The sequence below is a fragment of the Talpa occidentalis genome, unplaced genomic scaffold, assembly GCF_014898055.3.
Source record: "Talpa occidentalis isolate TD23 unplaced genomic scaffold, MPIMG_talOcc4v2.1 talOcc4.10, whole genome shotgun sequence".
NCBI classification, from domain to species: domain Eukaryota; kingdom Metazoa; phylum Chordata; class Mammalia; order Eulipotyphla; family Talpidae; genus Talpa; species Talpa occidentalis.
The window spans coordinates 98,718,487-98,735,298 of NW_023600993.1; the positions used below are offsets into that span (position 1 = coordinate 98,718,487).

At 43.4% G+C, this 16,812-nt stretch overlaps 1 protein-coding gene across 2 annotated transcripts in view; it reads left to right on the forward strand.

The window, feature by feature from the left end:
- The window catches only part of ARFGEF2 (ADP ribosylation factor guanine nucleotide exchange factor 2), an 80,887-nt gene that overhangs the window by 21,634 nt on the left and 42,441 nt on the right, over positions 1–16,812 (forward strand). For both annotated transcript variants that reach the window (XM_037500001.2, XM_037499993.2), the window contains exons 4-12: positions 826–972; positions 1,768–1,947; positions 2,270–2,504; positions 9,113–9,181; positions 10,786–10,937; positions 13,549–13,679; positions 14,846–15,080; positions 15,662–15,761; positions 16,455–16,594. In XM_037500001.2, the coding sequence (XP_037355898.1) occupies positions 826–972; positions 1,768–1,947; positions 2,270–2,504; positions 9,113–9,181; positions 10,786–10,937; positions 13,549–13,679; positions 14,846–15,080; positions 15,662–15,761; positions 16,455–16,594 (1,389 nt within the window). The remainder of the gene's footprint in view (positions 1–825; positions 973–1,767; positions 1,948–2,269; positions 2,505–9,112; positions 9,182–10,785; positions 10,938–13,548; positions 13,680–14,845; positions 15,081–15,661; positions 15,762–16,454; positions 16,595–16,812) is intronic.

The window sequence follows — 16,812 nt, forward strand, 5'->3', positions numbered from 1 at the left end:
GCCAAACCCATCTGTCACCTGACCAAGAAGAGCCACTTGTCTCCAGCCACATGGGTGACAAACACTGTTCAAGGACATCGGTGTAGACAGTATGCTGTCATGATTCTGCATTCAAAAAGGCTCAAAGTATGTGGCTAAAGTGTCATTCCCACCCCTGCCACGGTGCAGAGTTCTCCCCCCAAATAAAACATGTCATCTTTGGGCGAGACAGGAGAGGTCTGCTGCTCCATATGGGTTGCTCCCTGGCTGACTGGGGAATAGAACTCATGCTGCGGAGGCTGCGGACAGCTTCATAGGTTGCGTCTCAACCCCTGCACCACCAGGGAGACCTGAAAGTGTTTATGTTTTTAAAAGAACATCATCAAGGAATATTTCAGTACATGCAGCTCACCACTTGAAGGTGTACATTTCAGTAATTTTTGTGTTTTAACAAATGTGCAACCATCACACAATCTAATTCTAGATTAGATTCTCACCTCAAAGAAATCAGGTGCTTATCAGCAGTCACTCCCCATTTTGCTCTGACACCCTCACCAGGCAGCCTCTCACCACTGTCTGTCTCAGTTTTTGTACAAGTGGTTGTGGAACATACTGGGGAATATTCTATATCTTGTTCTGCACTGTTTCACTATTGTGGGGCTTTCTGCCATTGGGAGACAGGGTGAGCACTGTCCTCATGGGGTGCAGTGCCCGCCACACCCCAGGGGGGCAGAGGAGTTGTGGGAACCGGAAGTTAAAGGCCATGTGCCTGCCTGCATATTGCTGCCGTGGGCGGCCTCAGTCCTGGCCAGGCGGAAACTTCTCATCCATGTTCCTTCTGTTTAGAAACTCATCGCGTATGGGCACATCACTGGCAACGCCCCCGACAGTGGAGCCCCAGGGAAACGGCTGATCGACCGGATCGTGGAAACCATATGCAATTGTTTTCAGGGTCCTCAGACCGATGAGGGAGTTCAGTTACAAATAATTAAGGTATTTCTGTTTGCCTGGTCTGGATTTTAAATGAGAAAGCTAGACCCTTTTAGGAACTTGGGCTCCTAATTTACCATGTGTAAGTTGTATCAAGTGGTGCTGAGCTGGAACAGGAAAATGTAAGCATCGCTTAGATCTTTTGTTAAGTGTCAGGATTTATTAGCATGGATGGAGACACAACAGTCCCACTAATAATAGTGTAAGTTATTAATTAAATCAGTTTGAAATCCTCTCCTCTTCCTTCTTCGAATTCTGGGTTCCTGTTCGGACATTTCTCCTCCGGTCCTTGTTGATACTTTTATCACCAATTTGCCCCTTATCCTCTTGTCCCCCTAATCTACTTCCCTGTTCCATTTCTGCTGGATGTCAAGGGGTGGTACCATTTGCTTGCTGAGAGCAGGAGCAGAATTGGTGTGGCCAGGTTCCCAAATCTTAGGTCCTTAATGATGTCAGCTTTGGCACGATGGCTCCTTGTTAGCCACACTTTTCCTTGAAAACCCTTAGGGGAACTGGGAAACTGACACCCCCTCCCCCAATCAAAGAGGTCATTTTTCATGTTGGAGCATTTCCCTCCTGAGAGGAAAAATTTTATATTTTTCAGCTTTTAAAAAAGTGGATAGAAAGCCCTCTTCAACATAATTACTTCAAATAATTACAGAACCATCTCCTTAAAATTTATAAAACCAACCCAAACAAAACCAAAGCCAAACCCATAGAAGAGGCTAGCTGTTGGAGTTGGGAGGGTGGCCAGGTGGGAGGAGTCATGAAGGTGAAGGGTGTGGATTTTTGTTTTAGGCTCTTCTGACAGCAGTGACGTCGCCGCACATAGAAATCCATGAGGGTACTATCCTGCAGACCGTTAGGACATGTTACAATATCTATTTGGCCAGCAAAAATCTCATCAATCAAACCACTGCCAAGGCTACTCTTACTCAGATGCTGAACGTCATTTTCACCCGCATGGAAAACCAAGTGGTGAGTTGCTGGTGCTGGAACAGTTTCACGTGTGCCCTCAGTGCCTGGAGGAAATCACTTGGCATTTTAGAGTTTATAGCTCTTTCTCTGGGTTCTCTGTATGATGTTTCATCTTTGCTTTTAGAAGTGGAAGGAGAATCTAGCATGGGCTTTGACATTTGCATTCAGAATTTGCTTTGAGTTTATCAAAGCAATTTCTTTTTTTTTTTAAGATTTTACCCTTCTATTTAGAAAATTTTTAAACAGTAAGCTGACATCTTTTCTGTTCTGTGTCAAAATGCTGCGACCACTTAGATTGAATTTCTTTTGTGTTGCTTTTCAGTTGCAGGAAGCCAGAGAACTAGAGAAACCAATCCAGTCGAAACCCCAGTCTCCTGTGATCCAGGCTGCAGCCGTGTCCCCAAAATTGAGTCATTTGAAGCAGAGCCAGGCACAGAGCAAACCAACAACTCCTGAAAAAACAGATTTAACCAACGGTGAACATGCCAGCAGTGGTTCTGGAAAAGTGAGCTCAGAGAACGGAGATGCGCCCAGAGAAAGAGGCTCATCCCTGTCAGGTATGCCTCGCACTACCCCTTCTCAGCTGTGAGAGGGGGTCCTCCCATGTCTGAGGGCCAGCCGCAAGAGTCTGGTGACATCGGCGAGAAACCCCTGAGAGCAGCTTGTCTCTTTCTGGGCCTTCCCCTTGCCATCCCCTTTGCTTTCCTCTCTGGGAGCACCCACCAGGGGGCAGCTGGCTGATGTCCCATGGGCCGTTATATTTTTCTCTAAACAGTGCTTGGCTTGTGTCTGGCTGCGGCTTCGTGGTGTCAGCTCCAGCGCAGTGGGGTCAGTTGGGGCATTTATCTCCTCACAGCTAATTATTTAGGTAGTTAGTTGCTCCTTGTCTGTCTCACCCACCCAGAAGAGGACAAGGCTCTTCTCTGTGCTGTGTACACAGCACCTCTGTGCCTTGCCCACTGCCTGACAGACGCTGTTCAGACGTGTGTGAAAGGAGCAAGAAGGTGGGTGGGCGGATGCATCGATGGACAGCTAGACAGCTAGTTTTGTTTTTGTCTGTGACCCAGTATGTTAATTACTTTTTATGCTTTTTCAAATGAAAGAGAGATCCCATGCTTGATTGTAGCTTTAAAGTAAATATAATATTAGGCATGAAATCATGAGTTGTATTGTCACAAGATTATTTTTAATGTTTGTTACTTTTGTGAACCAGATCCGAGATTCATACTTTTCTCCTTCGCAAGGAATTTATACCTCCCCCAGTGATCCTGTCAAATAATTCTTAACTCTGGCTGGTTGTACTACCTGGAACCTCTGACCTGTCTCTGTAATTGCTCTCATATCTCTTCTTCACATTATTGGTGATGGTTTTTAGTGGTGGCATGTTCCTGACTAGAGCAGCTTTTCTTTGGAATTTACCAGAGCGCTTGGCATACATAAGAGCAGAACACGTGTTGTTGCTGGAATGTTGCTCTGAGTCCATTCACTCGGGGAAAGAACAAAAGGGAAAGTTGCTGGCTGCATGGCGTGTGTCACGGGGAGCAGAGTGGGTGGGTGTCTTCTCAATCCTGCTGCTGTGTGTCAGGTGTCAGGAAGGTGCTTGGGAACTCCTGCCCCTCCCCCCCTCACACGTCACCTTTGCCTTCTTAACTCTCAGGGCGAGGAGCAAGTTTTTACTGTAACCCTTATCAGGCTGCAGTCAGTCAATAAACATTAATATTTAAGCACGCTGTAGTAAGCAGCCTGTGCAAAAAGAGTAAGGCTCGCAGAGCTGCAGGCTAGTCTTCCAGTGCAGCCCACTTTCTCCATGCAGCCGCAGTGATCTCGCAAAAGCATAAATTAGACCATGACCCTCCTCTTCTGAACCCCTTGGTAATTTCCTGTACCGTATTCCAAGAAAAATCTGTGTTGGCTCTGGATTCCAGGGCCCTGGGAGATCTGCCCCACCTGCCCACCTCTGTCTCCTTGCACCTCTTTCCCCCTTGTTTGCTATACAATGCACAGGTACTAGTTCTGGAAAGTGCCTCAGTGCCTTTGCACTTATTTTCCCTTCCCTGCAACTCCCCTACCACCGTTTATCTTTAGATCTGATAGTTCAAACTGAGAGGGGCTACCCTGATTACCCTCTTTGAAGCTCTCTATCACTCTGTCCCATCATCCTCTTATCAGTACCTGAGATTACAGAAGAATCTGTTTACCTAAAACAAATGACAAGACCTAAGTCACCTTGTTCACCACTGTATCTCCAATACCTGGACGCAGACAGTAAATAATTTTTTTTGAGTGAAGGGGGAAAAAACATGATTTTTTTGAGAATATGGTTACTCAGCAACACGGTAACTTAACCTTGTGCTCTAATGAAGAGAATGACTCGTAGTTAGGGTCTTGTGTGGATTTTGTTGCTTGTACTCATGCGCTGTGTGAGGCTTCTCCCAAGAACTGGTAATCAGATTGCCTGTGAGATTCACACTGCACACCTGTGAATGGTGGGTTGGAGTGGAGGTGAGCAGCTCCATGTTAAGTTTAAGGATACTTGGCTCATTTTTTCCTCCTTGTATCTCTTTAAGGGCAAAAAGCGACGCAACTCTCAAGTACTACAAGCACTATCAAATCGAGAAAATGCGTCCTCCCTCCACCAGTAACAGGCTCTGAGCAGACAGCCTGAGTTCAGATGCTGGCCCTGCCACCTCGTAGCTCTGTGGGCTTGGGCATAATCTTCAGCCTCTCTAGGCTCAGTTTCCTCATCTGTAAAATGGGGATGCAACTAGTCGCTATTTATAGGTTGTGAGAATTAACCTTTCAGAGCTGTATCTGACACTTAGGATTATGTAAGTGTTTGCTAGTATTATCTTTCAAATACATTTCAGATTTAAATTGAGTTAATTTAAAGAAAGATAACTACTATTTCGGGTATCTGAAAGTGGGCCTAGTTTCCCTATTAGCAATACCAAGATCTCAGCTTCAGGAATTTTATGATTTTTTTGTTCACCACCAACAAAATAGTTTTGTTAGGCTGAAGCTTCATAAAAATAACGAAACATGCCCCCAGGTCCCCTTCCTTTCTGACTTGCTTTTGACATAACTGCATTACAGGGAAGCTTTCTAGCTCATTGGTTTTCAGCATTTTTATTAGCTTTCAATGGACATTTATCTTGCCAATAAGTTCCCTTAAGTATTTCTTCCTGTGCAGGAACCATATTGACATGTAGCCAGAATGTGACAGCAGATGGCTTTGTTCTCTGGTTTTTCCCTTTCGTATTTTTATGTATTGTTAAGTGCTTAGGCATTGGACAGAACTAAATGCTAGAAACTGGCATGTCTCGTTTTATTCCGTGTGTTCACATTTATCCCTTCTGACTCTAGATGTCCCTCCTCCCACTCTGCGTTTTTCCTGCCACTGTAGCATACAGTATAATTTACTTCTTTATTGGCTCCAGCTAGAATGTAAGCACCTTGAGGTTAGGAATCTGTGTTTTAAACACTGATGTCATTGAAATGCCCAGAATAGTGCCAGACACGGTCACTCATTTTGGTGGCTGAATGAATGTGTCTTCGGTGAATATGTGTGTACTCCGTCCTCCACAGCCCCTACTTCGTTGGCCAGAAAATAGGGCATGGGGAGACTTGTCTCAGATTCCATCTATTTTTGTCTCATTGTTCTTAGCATAGAATGTCCATCCTCAAAGTCACCTTATGGTTCAGAAGGCTGCCATTTTGCTCCAGAAGAAAGGATTCCCACTTCTTGCTGGGGCAAGAAGTCTTCCTGGAAGGTGCCATCCCCAGCAACGGGTGCTTACCTGTCATTGAGTAGGTTGGTCACATGGCCATCCTTTCTGCTTAGAAGTCTAGGAATGTAGGTACAGCCCCTTCCAAAACAAAACTGGACATCTGTTAGAATGAAGGTAATTGGTAGTGCCTGCCCTAGGGACTGTGCTCCCACTGCCTAGGGAGGGAATGGCACGGTCTCCTTTCTGCACCTATACAAGGTGACCATCTTAGAGAGTCAGTGAAATAGATAGGGTCCAGTTCCTGATCAGTTGTGGCTTAGTGTGACTGCTGGACGTCCCAGCGGAACCAACAAAGCCAGTGCTTTTAAGTGTACTCTGAACCGTGCAAGGATTTGATTTGTTTGTCTACCACTTTTAACATGCTTGAAGCTGAAACAAAACAGACTTATTAGTGGTCATGATGACATCCAGGAAAGCCTCATCCCAGACCTACCCCAAGCTGTCACATCAGCAAGGGAAGCAGCCCAGGGCTCCTGCTGCTTCTGGGCCTCTGTTGGGATTTTCCATTTGCAACTCCGGCTACAGAAACCTTCTGTCAGAGTAGGGCTTACTGACTCTCCCACCCGTTCCAGGCCTTGTGAATCTGTTGATTTTGCACAGGTGATTTTATGGATCCAGCCTATCAAGGAAAATGAGTCCAGTTCTCTTATCTGTCCAGAAAAATGTGATTCTGATGCTGTGTAAATGAAAAAACTGCAGTGCTGGAAAGAGGAGATGCATGTTGATATAGAGTTGTTTTTTTTCTCCTCGGAAATAAAAAGATAGTAAGGGCTTTAATTAACTGAAACTGCAGTTATGGTTAGTTGGGAAATTTCAATATGGACTTATTCTCCGAGGCCACTCCGAAATGACAGGAGTGAGCAGGCTTCTGTCACAAGAGCGTCTTCTACCACAGTTGCACTCTACCCATAATACATGCAGGCCTGAGAAAAATTAACATGTGATGCTCATTCTTTCAAGCGCCATTTTACACGCTTTCCATATATCGCCTCTCTTATTGCTCACAGGGTCCTGTGAGGTTAAGTGCTGTTGTACTCATCCTTGTTTGATGCTGTTGGAACTGAGGCTTGAGAGGTTAAGTAATTTAAGTCCTCACATTGGGAAGTGGCAGAGCAGGGACCTAAACCAGGCACATTGGCTCCAGAGCCCATACCTTTAATACGGCATTGAAGTCGCTCCCATAAAGAACATTTTCTCTCTGATCTTCTTAAACCATCCTGTTTGTCTTCCATTTTTCCCACTTTTGACAGACACACTAGTGGATGTGTGTTACTTCCCTACTCAGTGCACCAGAGCAACACAGGTGACTGGCACTTGGCCTCAAAGGAGGAGAGACCGTTGGGAGAGGTGAAGACTAAGGCAACAGGTCATCTGCAGAGTTTGTGCCCTGCTTAAAAGGGGCAGTTCTCCTGCTTCCAGCCTGTTGTGGCCCAGTGTTGTCAGATAGTCTTTTTTACATAGAAGCCGAGTTCGTTTTAAATATTTACAACTTATTCAAAAGTTTTTAAAGCACAAGTACTTAGGCACAATGAGGTGAACAGAGTGGAAAGACAACAGAATGGGGTGAAATATTTGCAGAGCATACCTGACAAGAAGTTACTATCCAAAATACATAAAACGTTCATACAACTCAATAGGAAAAAGCAAATAACCCCACTAAAAAATGAGCAAAGGACCTGAATAGGCATTTCTCTAAAGAAGATACACAAATGGCTAGCAGATATTTGAAAAGGCACTCTACTTCACTAATCCGGGAAATGAAGATGAACACGTTTTGGAGCTCTAACAGGACTTGAAGTCTGCTGAGTAGAGAAAAGTGTTACCCTATACACAAAAAGAAAATTGTAACTATATGAGGTGATAGATATGTTAATTAGCTTGTTGCTTTGATTATTTCACAGCATAAATGTGTATCAAACCATGAAGTTGTATACCTTGAATATATGTAAAATTTTTATTACATAAAGCTGCAGGGCTGGGGGAAGAGCGAGTGGCTGGAGGCATGACGCTTTCAGCAGCCACCTCACGCTTCTGCTCTCATTCACCCCGCCTGCGGCTCCTCTGTCTACAAAGTGTGTTCATCACACCCGTGTTTCTTGGGCGCCGTATGTGTACAGGGACTTGGGAATGTACGGTAGAGTTCAGAAACTGTCGTCATCGTTCTGTTAAATCATAGCATCAGTGAGAGTTGGACCTGGAAAGGAGCCTGGAAATAGCTCGTCACATGTTTACCGACTCATGGTGTAGAGTGCATGATGTTAGGTTGGCTCACAAGTGAACAGTTTTCATTTTAAGAGTTAGGCATTTGTTTTAACTTGCATTCCGAAAAGGTAAGCATATGAAACCTGATTTTGTGAGTATTAATGCCTACAGTGAGTTAATTTAAGAGCACGGGTGAGTGCATAGACTATAAATAGGGCAGAGAGTTGGAGGTTGCTTGAGAATGACTGAAGTGTCCATCAGTCTAGTTTAAACCATCTTCTTCAGATGAGGAAGAAATGTGCTTAGGAGATTGTGTCTGTGGCTGCAGACTTTCCTGACATCCATTTAAGTTGTTTCTTGCTCTAAGAAAAGCATGTAACATGAATATTTGCATACTTATGGTGGGCTAAGTGCTCAATGGAAATACTTCATGCTGTTTTCCAGGACCCTGTGGACCAGGCGCAGAACTCATATAAAAATAGTGGCTTGATTGAAAATCTCATTAAGAAAGAATTAAAAGGGCTGTAATTTGGATTTGCTGATTTAATAACATCATGGCCATTTTGGGCAGTGTGACATTTTATGAATCAGTAATGCTTACTTCTAAAAGTCTGGTCAAGGACTTATAAACCCTCCAGAACTAGTTTTCCAACAAAAACAACTGGTACCAAACCTCTTCAACTTAAAGTTAACATTTTACAGAATGATTCAATGTAAAATGTAGTAAATCCCCAACAGTACATTTGAAACCTCATGCTACATTATGGGTTTATAGTGTGAGGCAGAAGACTCGTGGTAGCGAGGTGAGGGCACAAGAGAAAGCTCCATCTTTTGTTCTGTCAGGAACCATCACTGGTTAAATCCAGTTCCTGCCTCCAACTGGGGGTTGGTGGAGGGGGCCCTGGGCCAAGCAACTGTGACTTAGGAAGGAAGAGGGTGTAAGTCAGAGGGTTTTATTGTTCCCCAAAGGGAAACTCAAAATCATGGCAGAAGCTGCCTAAGAGTTTCCATATTTCACAGGATTGTCTTCTGTTGGCACAATCAAATTTGGCTTTGGAGGGTACTCATTTGCATCCTTTGCCTTCCAAAATGTAACTCTAGAGAACATTGGCATTTTCTTCTCCCCTTTCCTTTGTTTTCCCTGGAATTGCCCATGTGTTTGTGTTTGTGTGTAGGGACTGATGATGGAGCCCAGGAGATGGTGAAGGAGATCTTGGAAGATGTGGTCACATCTGCTGTTAAAGGTGAGCACCAAGTACCCAGCCTTTCCTCCTACCTCATTCCTCCATAAAAGTCCTTAGCAGGATATATTTAGTGGTGGAGTATCCCACTACCAGTGCACTCATGGAGACTGAGTCTGCCATGTGTGCCCATTTATGTGTGAATTCAGTGATTTCTTGTTTTTAGTGGCTGATTTTATTCATTGGGATGGGGTTCAAGAAGCACCGTCTGACCACTTTAGGTCTGTGTGCTCCATCTGGTGGCACGGAGGGGCACTCCGTCCATATATAGGTTTTTCTGGGAGTGGGCTTTGAGCCCTGAGATGTGTCCCTTGCTGGTGAATTTTTGTGGCCAACCACTGATGTATCCAGAGGACAGTCCCCACATACGCAGGTATTGGGTCCACAGGAAAGCTTTGTTTTGTTAGACTTCCTTTAGAACTCCCTCAGCTTCGTAGTGCAGTTCTAGTTGAATTAAACTTGTATAGATCCAGAATGACTATTGGATGATTTTTTTCTTTGTTTATGCCCCAAATCTCAAATCAATGGCTATGTGTTAAACACTCAGTTCCAGTGCCAAAAACCAGTAATGGGTTGAGAAATCAATAAGATAGTGGAGTTGCAATCAGCACTTTTTTTTAATGACAGACTTAAATGAAAATAGAATATAAGCTGCCTGTGTCATATGTTAAGAATTGGTCTCATGAATCGTGTTTCAGTTATTAATGTGCATAATGCCATGTACACGGTCATGAATTTAAAAATTTAGTTCTACTGAGAGCAGTGGTCAAAGAAATTTGAACAACGTCTTTCAGCTCTGTTCTTATTAAGATAGGCCACCACCAAGCTATGTGCATAGATTTTCTTTATTTAACTCCTTGCAGTAATGTCTTTAAAACAGAGTAAGTTTATTTTACACCTTTAGCTTTTTTTCTGGGGTCAGTAAAAAGTTACCACATAATGAACATTTGATACCTTCTGTATCCCCCAGCCCCTAGCATAGAGCTTGGTACTTATTAGACACTTAATAAGTATTTGTTGAATGAATGTGTGCTTTATAAAACCATTGTTGAAGATTGTGCTTAACTAATAAGTTGTTCATTAAAGATTCATGAGCTCCCAGGCCTCCCCTGGTGGCGCAGTGGTTGAGCACTGGGCTGCGAGGCTGCCCACAGCCTCTGCAGTGGCGGTTCGTTCCCCGGCCACCGGCGAGGGTCCCACAAAAAAAAAAAAAAAAAAGGTTAATGAACTCCCCATTGAGTTCAATTTGTCCTGATTTAACCCATATAGTATTAGTCCTTCAAGAAAATTTGTGCTTTTGTGTTTAGCTGCTTCTAAACTTTTTCAAACTTGAACAGGGGTTGGGCAAACTATGGTTTTATACAATTCTGTAGGCACCATTGACATGGACTAATATGAATGAAGCCTCCTGGGATTGGGGCTTGAATACTAGACTCATGTAAAGCTTAAGCACCACTGTGGAGAAACCCTTTCCAATATTATGTCAATCATGGGTTATTGGTGCAGGGAAGGGGAAGAAGCAGTACCTGGAAGGTTTTGTGAATGACTTCCTGGTGTCAAGCCAGGCCACCTTTAATGTGTTGATGACTTTTGCACTTGTGTTTTAGAAGCAGCACAAAAGCATGGTCTCACAGAACCCAAGAGGGCCCCAGGTGAGTTGGAGAGCCAGGAATGTGCTGTTCCCCCGGGAGTTGACGAAAACTCACAGACCAATGGGATAGCAGATGACAGGCAGTCCTTGTCATCAGCGGATAATCTGGTATGTTGGTGATCCTCCTGTGCTCATTTCCATTTTTACTTTTTTAGATGATGCAGAATTAAACTTCTATCAAAAGTAGTGAAAACAAATAAGCCCTACTTAGTTATTAGTCACAGCACCCTGGCCTGGCATTCTTTGTATTAGCTTCCATTCTTGAGCATGCTAATATTGGTTACCTGACATTGTTACTAAGCTCTGTTTATTCAGACTTTTAAAAATGTACATTTCCTACCCTTTCTCATTACAGGAAAATAAGAAAACATAGAGAAGGAAGTAAGTCATCCATAACCCAGAGATAGCCCTTGTTAACATTTTATCTTTATCCTTCTAAATTTTTGTCCCCCTCATAGTCTTTTTCCACCTACGTAGAATAACACACTATATGTGCTGTTTTGTAACCTGCTTTTTAACATTTCATGTATATTATATACATTCTTCTGCCACATTTAATTTTTTTTTAATATTTATTTATTTATACAAGCACTGGGGTCTGTACCAGAGGCAGAGAGGGGAGTAGAACAGGCAGAATGACCGAAATATACTACTGAGGGGAGCAGCGGATGAGACAGGAGAGATCTGTTGCACCATGTGGGAATCTCCCCGGCCTGGCGGGATTCAAATCAGCTTCACAGCGCTGCGCTCAACCTGCTGTGCCACTGGGGAGGCCCTGCCACATGTTTTAAATAGCCTTATTGTTCTCTTGAAAATGCTGTGTACAACCATTCAGAGCAGGAAGTGATATGACATTAACATCTCCCTGAAGACATTAACATCTCTCTACTTTTCATCAGTGTTTCTCAACCTTTTTCATTATCATTCCCCACAAGGAATCTCTTAGTTTCTTTTTCCTAATCACCATACCCCCTTTCATGAAATTTTAAAGTCATTGATAAATTGGATATCTGTTTATGTATTATCTGTATCTTTGTACTTCATGCTTTAGAAGAATAAGTGCCTTTTTTTGTCCCTCTCCTCAACAACCAATTTTTGCTCTTTGTCCAGTTTTAATGAGGGGATGGGAAAATGCTATAACATTTGTTACAGCAGAATGCCATAGGTTGGGTGACTTACAAGCAGCAAAAGTTATTTCTTACAGTTCTGGAGGTCAGGAATTCCAAGTTCAAGGCATTGACACTTTTGATATCTAATGAGAACTTACTTCTTGGTTCACAGATGGCCATCTTGTTGCTGGGACCTCACTTGGCTAAAGGATTAGGGATCTCTGTCACAAGCACACTAACCCATTCATGAGAGCTCCAACCTCATGACTTTGTCACCTCCCAAAGGCTCCACCTTGAAACACCGTGACATTGGGGATTAGGTTTCAACACATGAATGGGGGCGGGGGCACAAGCTTTCAGTCCCTGGCAGCCCCCTTGGGGTCATGTCACTCCATGAAGAAACATAGACAGGTATGAATTTAATCCAGAGGAGCAACTGTGTTTTATTCACAAGCCTGCAACTTGCTTTGTTCGTTCAAAACTATTCCATGGACATTTTTCTATATCAGTACTTACACCTCTAACTAATTTTTTAAATGGCCATGTAAAAATTCTGTCATGTGGGTCACCACAATGTATTTAACCAATTCCCCGTTAGGTTCTTAGGTTATTTCACTTTTATTGCAGGAAAAATTCCATAGCAAACACCCTTCTAGATGCATCTTGAACACATCTTTCACACTTCCTTGAGCATGAGTTCCTACAAGTGGTATTGCTGGAAGAGTTGGGAACTTGGAGGTTTTTTGTCCTTTGTATCAAATTAGCCTGCTGGGGAGCTAATCTCTGCCTACCTGTAAACACTCAGTGTTCATTTTCCCATCCCCTCATTAAAACTGGGCAATAGCATTCATTCAGATCTCTGCTGGTGTGATGGGATGAAGATCCTACCTTAATGATTACTAGTAAGGTAATTTAGGCGCACCTGTCATTTGCATTTCTTGGAGAGTTGTTTATTCTTATTCTTTGCCTGTTTTTCATTTGGTAGTAAGGTTTCCCTCTTTCCTTAGTGGGTAATAAGAACTTTTTATATGTGGAGGCTGTTAATCCGTGTCATATGTTACAAGTATTTATTTTAAAACTTTTTAAATATAACTTACTTTTTAAAGAAATTTATTTTTAAATGCCTATCATTTTTTCCTCATTTATCCTACAATAGTATTCTTAGAAATGCCTTTTTAGTGAAGCTGATCTAAATAATTGCCTGTTTGTTTTAGTTTTGTGTGTGTGTGTGTGTGTGTGTGTGGGACCCTCGCCGGCGGCCGGGGAATGAACCGGCTCTGCGGAGGCTGCGGGCAGCCTCGCAGCCCAGTGCTCAACCACTGCACCACCAGGGGAGGCCCTGTTTTAGTTTTTTTAACATTTCTTCTTTATCATTTTCAACCAAGCCTTCCCATTTTTGGAAGATGAGGAGCAAGGTTCTAGAATTGCTGTGATGACACCCCCGTAGTTCCAATTTTGCCACGTCTTCTCTTCCCCCACATCCCTCACTTCCCCATTGAATAAATTTGAAAATTGGACTTTACATGACATAGTTATATTTTTTGTTTTTGAAAAGCATTATCCTTTTCTTCTGACCTTTTGGTTTTTTTCTTGTTTATTTCTAATCTTAGGAATCAGATGCTCAAGGACACCAGGTGGCCGCTAGATTCTCTCACATTCTGCAGAAAGACGCCTTCCTTGTGTTTCGCTCCCTTTGCAAGCTGTCCATGAAACCCCTTGGTGATGGCCCCCCAGATCCAAAGTGAGCAAATAGCACTTCTCAGCCGTTTTTAACTCCAGTGATCCAGGAGGCTCTTCAGAGGCCCCAAGAATCCCCAGTGCTCAGTCTCCCTGGGGCGAGGGGGGATACAAGTTCAGGAATCTACTCAGAATAGCTTTTCAGACTCATGTGGTCCCTGCTGGTCTTTCCATAGTGAATCATTTCCATGTCCCCTCCAACCAAGATTTTGCCCAGTTTTGCTTTCTTTGGTTGGTATGCTGAGAATAATCATTATGTTGACATGCACACTATTGTTACTGACTCGGATTTAATTTGATGGGGGTAGGCGGGGCGGGATGTATACCACCCTCAGTTCTTGCCCTGGTTAGAAACCTGCTTTGTGGATACAGATTTAAACCCCACATTCTACCCAGAAAAGTCAAACTTTTCTTTGTAGTGAATGAACTACCTGTAGGATGGCCGTTCTGTGACATGTCCCAGTGCAGCTTCAGAGCGAGAGCTGCCTGCCTTTAGTTCTGGCTACTCCCCGCCGACCAGCTCTATACTGCAGTAGTTACCAGACCCCACATGAAAAATGGGGCTGTGGAAAGCCACCTCACAGGAGCGATTGACTAAATCATGATACTATGATGCCCAAGCACAGGGCCCTGCCCTTTAAAATTTTATAGTCACTATTATCTTTGTTACCCATCATTAATGATCATCTTCAACTCTTCTAGTGAGGATATGATAACCATTAGGAAAATTGTCAATTTTTCACCATACCTGGGACTGGGGGAGGATAAGGAGGGGTGATAGAGTATGCCATCTCCCTTATCTGGGGGCAGATGTCTTGTTCTCACATGAATAATGTAAAATAATTGGTTCTGTCAGCACAGCTGCAGAACAAGCTCTCCAGAGCCATTTGACACATAATTTACTTATGCTGTGTTCTCTGCTTTCTGATGGAGAGGCCCAGAAAGAATAGGAGCTGGCAGCTCTTTTTCTCACAGGCCATGCTAGTTCCAAGAATAAACCCACCTTGTCCCATCTGCCCTCGTTGTGTTGACATTGGGTACTGTTGCTACTTCTTAAATCATTGGCTTCTCAGCATATTCTGCTCCCTGGTAGAAGAGCAATGTCTTCTCTCTAAGCATGCTTTCTAAAATTTTATCTTTAGCACTCTTGTTTTTTGTTTGCTCTGCCAGATCCCACGAGCTGCGCTCCAAAGTGGTCTCCCTGCAGCTGCTCCTCTCCGTGTTGCAGAATGCTGGCCCAGTCTTCAGGACTCATGAGATGTTCATCAATGCAATCAAGCAATATCTCTGCGTGGCATTGTCCAAAAACGGCGTCTCTTCAGTGCCTGATGTTTTTGAGCTCTCGCTTGCCATTTTTCTTACTCTTCTTTCAAACTTTAAAATGCACTTGAAAATGCAAATAGAGGTATGGCTCAAATTGATTTTTTAATTTGATGATATGTAAGCCTGATGAGTTCACTGCTGTTGGTGTAGTCACCAGAAACTACAGCAAGTATAATTGGCACCCCCAAAAAACCTTTTGATTGAGAAAAGAACATGAAAAATTACTGCCCCAAAATCTTACGTGCCAAATTTTAAACAGAAGTTTAAATTGCATGACCTGTATGCTATGTTGAGCCCTACAGACGTGTTTGATTAATCTGTAAATTGTTTAAAATGGCTTAAATCAGTTGCTAAATTGGGAAATCAGATTTTACAGAAAATCCAGATTTCTGGTTTCTCTTGAAAAATCACAACCCTGATCCTGCCTGTCCGTTTGGCAGTTCATGGCAACTGCTTCCTCTGATAGGACCCACGGCCTCCAGGTCACCATGGCCCTATCCCCGAGCTGTCACACCAAGGCCAGAGTCCCATGCTGTCCAGCAGCACCTGTGCTCAGCTCTGCTCTGTCTGTCCAAGCCACTTCACTACTTTAAAGTGTTTGGGGGTTTTGAACCCTACAACTGTTTGTTTACCAGTGTCCTCCTTTGTCTTCATGTCATATAGGTCTTTTTCAAGGAGATTTTCCTGAACATTTTAGAAACATCAACAAGTTCTTTTGAGCACAGGTGGATGGTTATTCAGACTCTGACAAGGATCTGTGCAGGTATTTCCCCCCTGAGGGTGCTCATCCATTTTATTGGCCCAGAAACACTTTCAGTGCTTCATTTTCCGAAGTTGAGATTAAGACCTCCTTTTAGAGTTTTACTGACATGTTGGGAAAATCATTACCTTAAAGGCAAATATTCTAACCTAGTAACTAGTCCCACACCACCTCTGCTTTAGAATATGGCCGACTCAGTCTCGTTTGCCCAGGACTTTCTGGTTTTAGCACTGGAAGTCTGAGTCTTGGGAACCCCCCCCCCCATTCCTGGGAAAGCCCCTAGAAAGCCCTGGAAAACCAGAACAGCTGGCCACCTTCCTATAAGCTATGTGCATTTGTTGGTCACAGGGCCAATGGAATGGTGCTGCTGATCCTTGTTGGCCACTTGTCTGTCATTCAGACAAGTAATTTCATCAAACGTAATATACAACTTCTAGAGGTGGGCCAGGCAACTGTTGTCCCCTTTTTTGATGAGGAAAGGAGCCTTGGGGAGGTGGAATGAGTTGCCTGAGATTCAGTGAATACTAAAGCTAGACCTTCTTAGCACTTCCAGCATCCATTTCCTGAATGAGGTTTGTCTACCTGAGTCAGTAGTTCTCTGGGAAAGGAATTTGATAAAAGGATCTCATTTAATAAGAATACATAGCTGCTACTTGTGTTCCATCAGAATTTCTCATATCTGTGTTATTTTCCAAGATGCCCAGTGTGTTGTGGATATTTATGTCAACTACGACTGTGATTTAAATGCTGCTAACATTTTTGAGCGCCTTGTAAATGATTTATCCAAAATCGCTCAGGGAAGAAGTGGACACGAGCTGGGAATGACACCTCTGCAGGTAAAAATACTGAGAACGCTTGTTTATATTGAACGTTCATTCATTTCAATAAACATTTGTCATGTCCAGGTACTGTTCTCAGTGCCGTTTTGTTCACAAAAGTGAACACACACACGCATGCTGGCACACAACTGCTGCTGGCGCAGCACTTGAAGCAAACAAGGAAGATGTGGGTGTAGAGAAGAGCTGGGAGTGGGAGGCTGTCTTTTTAACAGGCC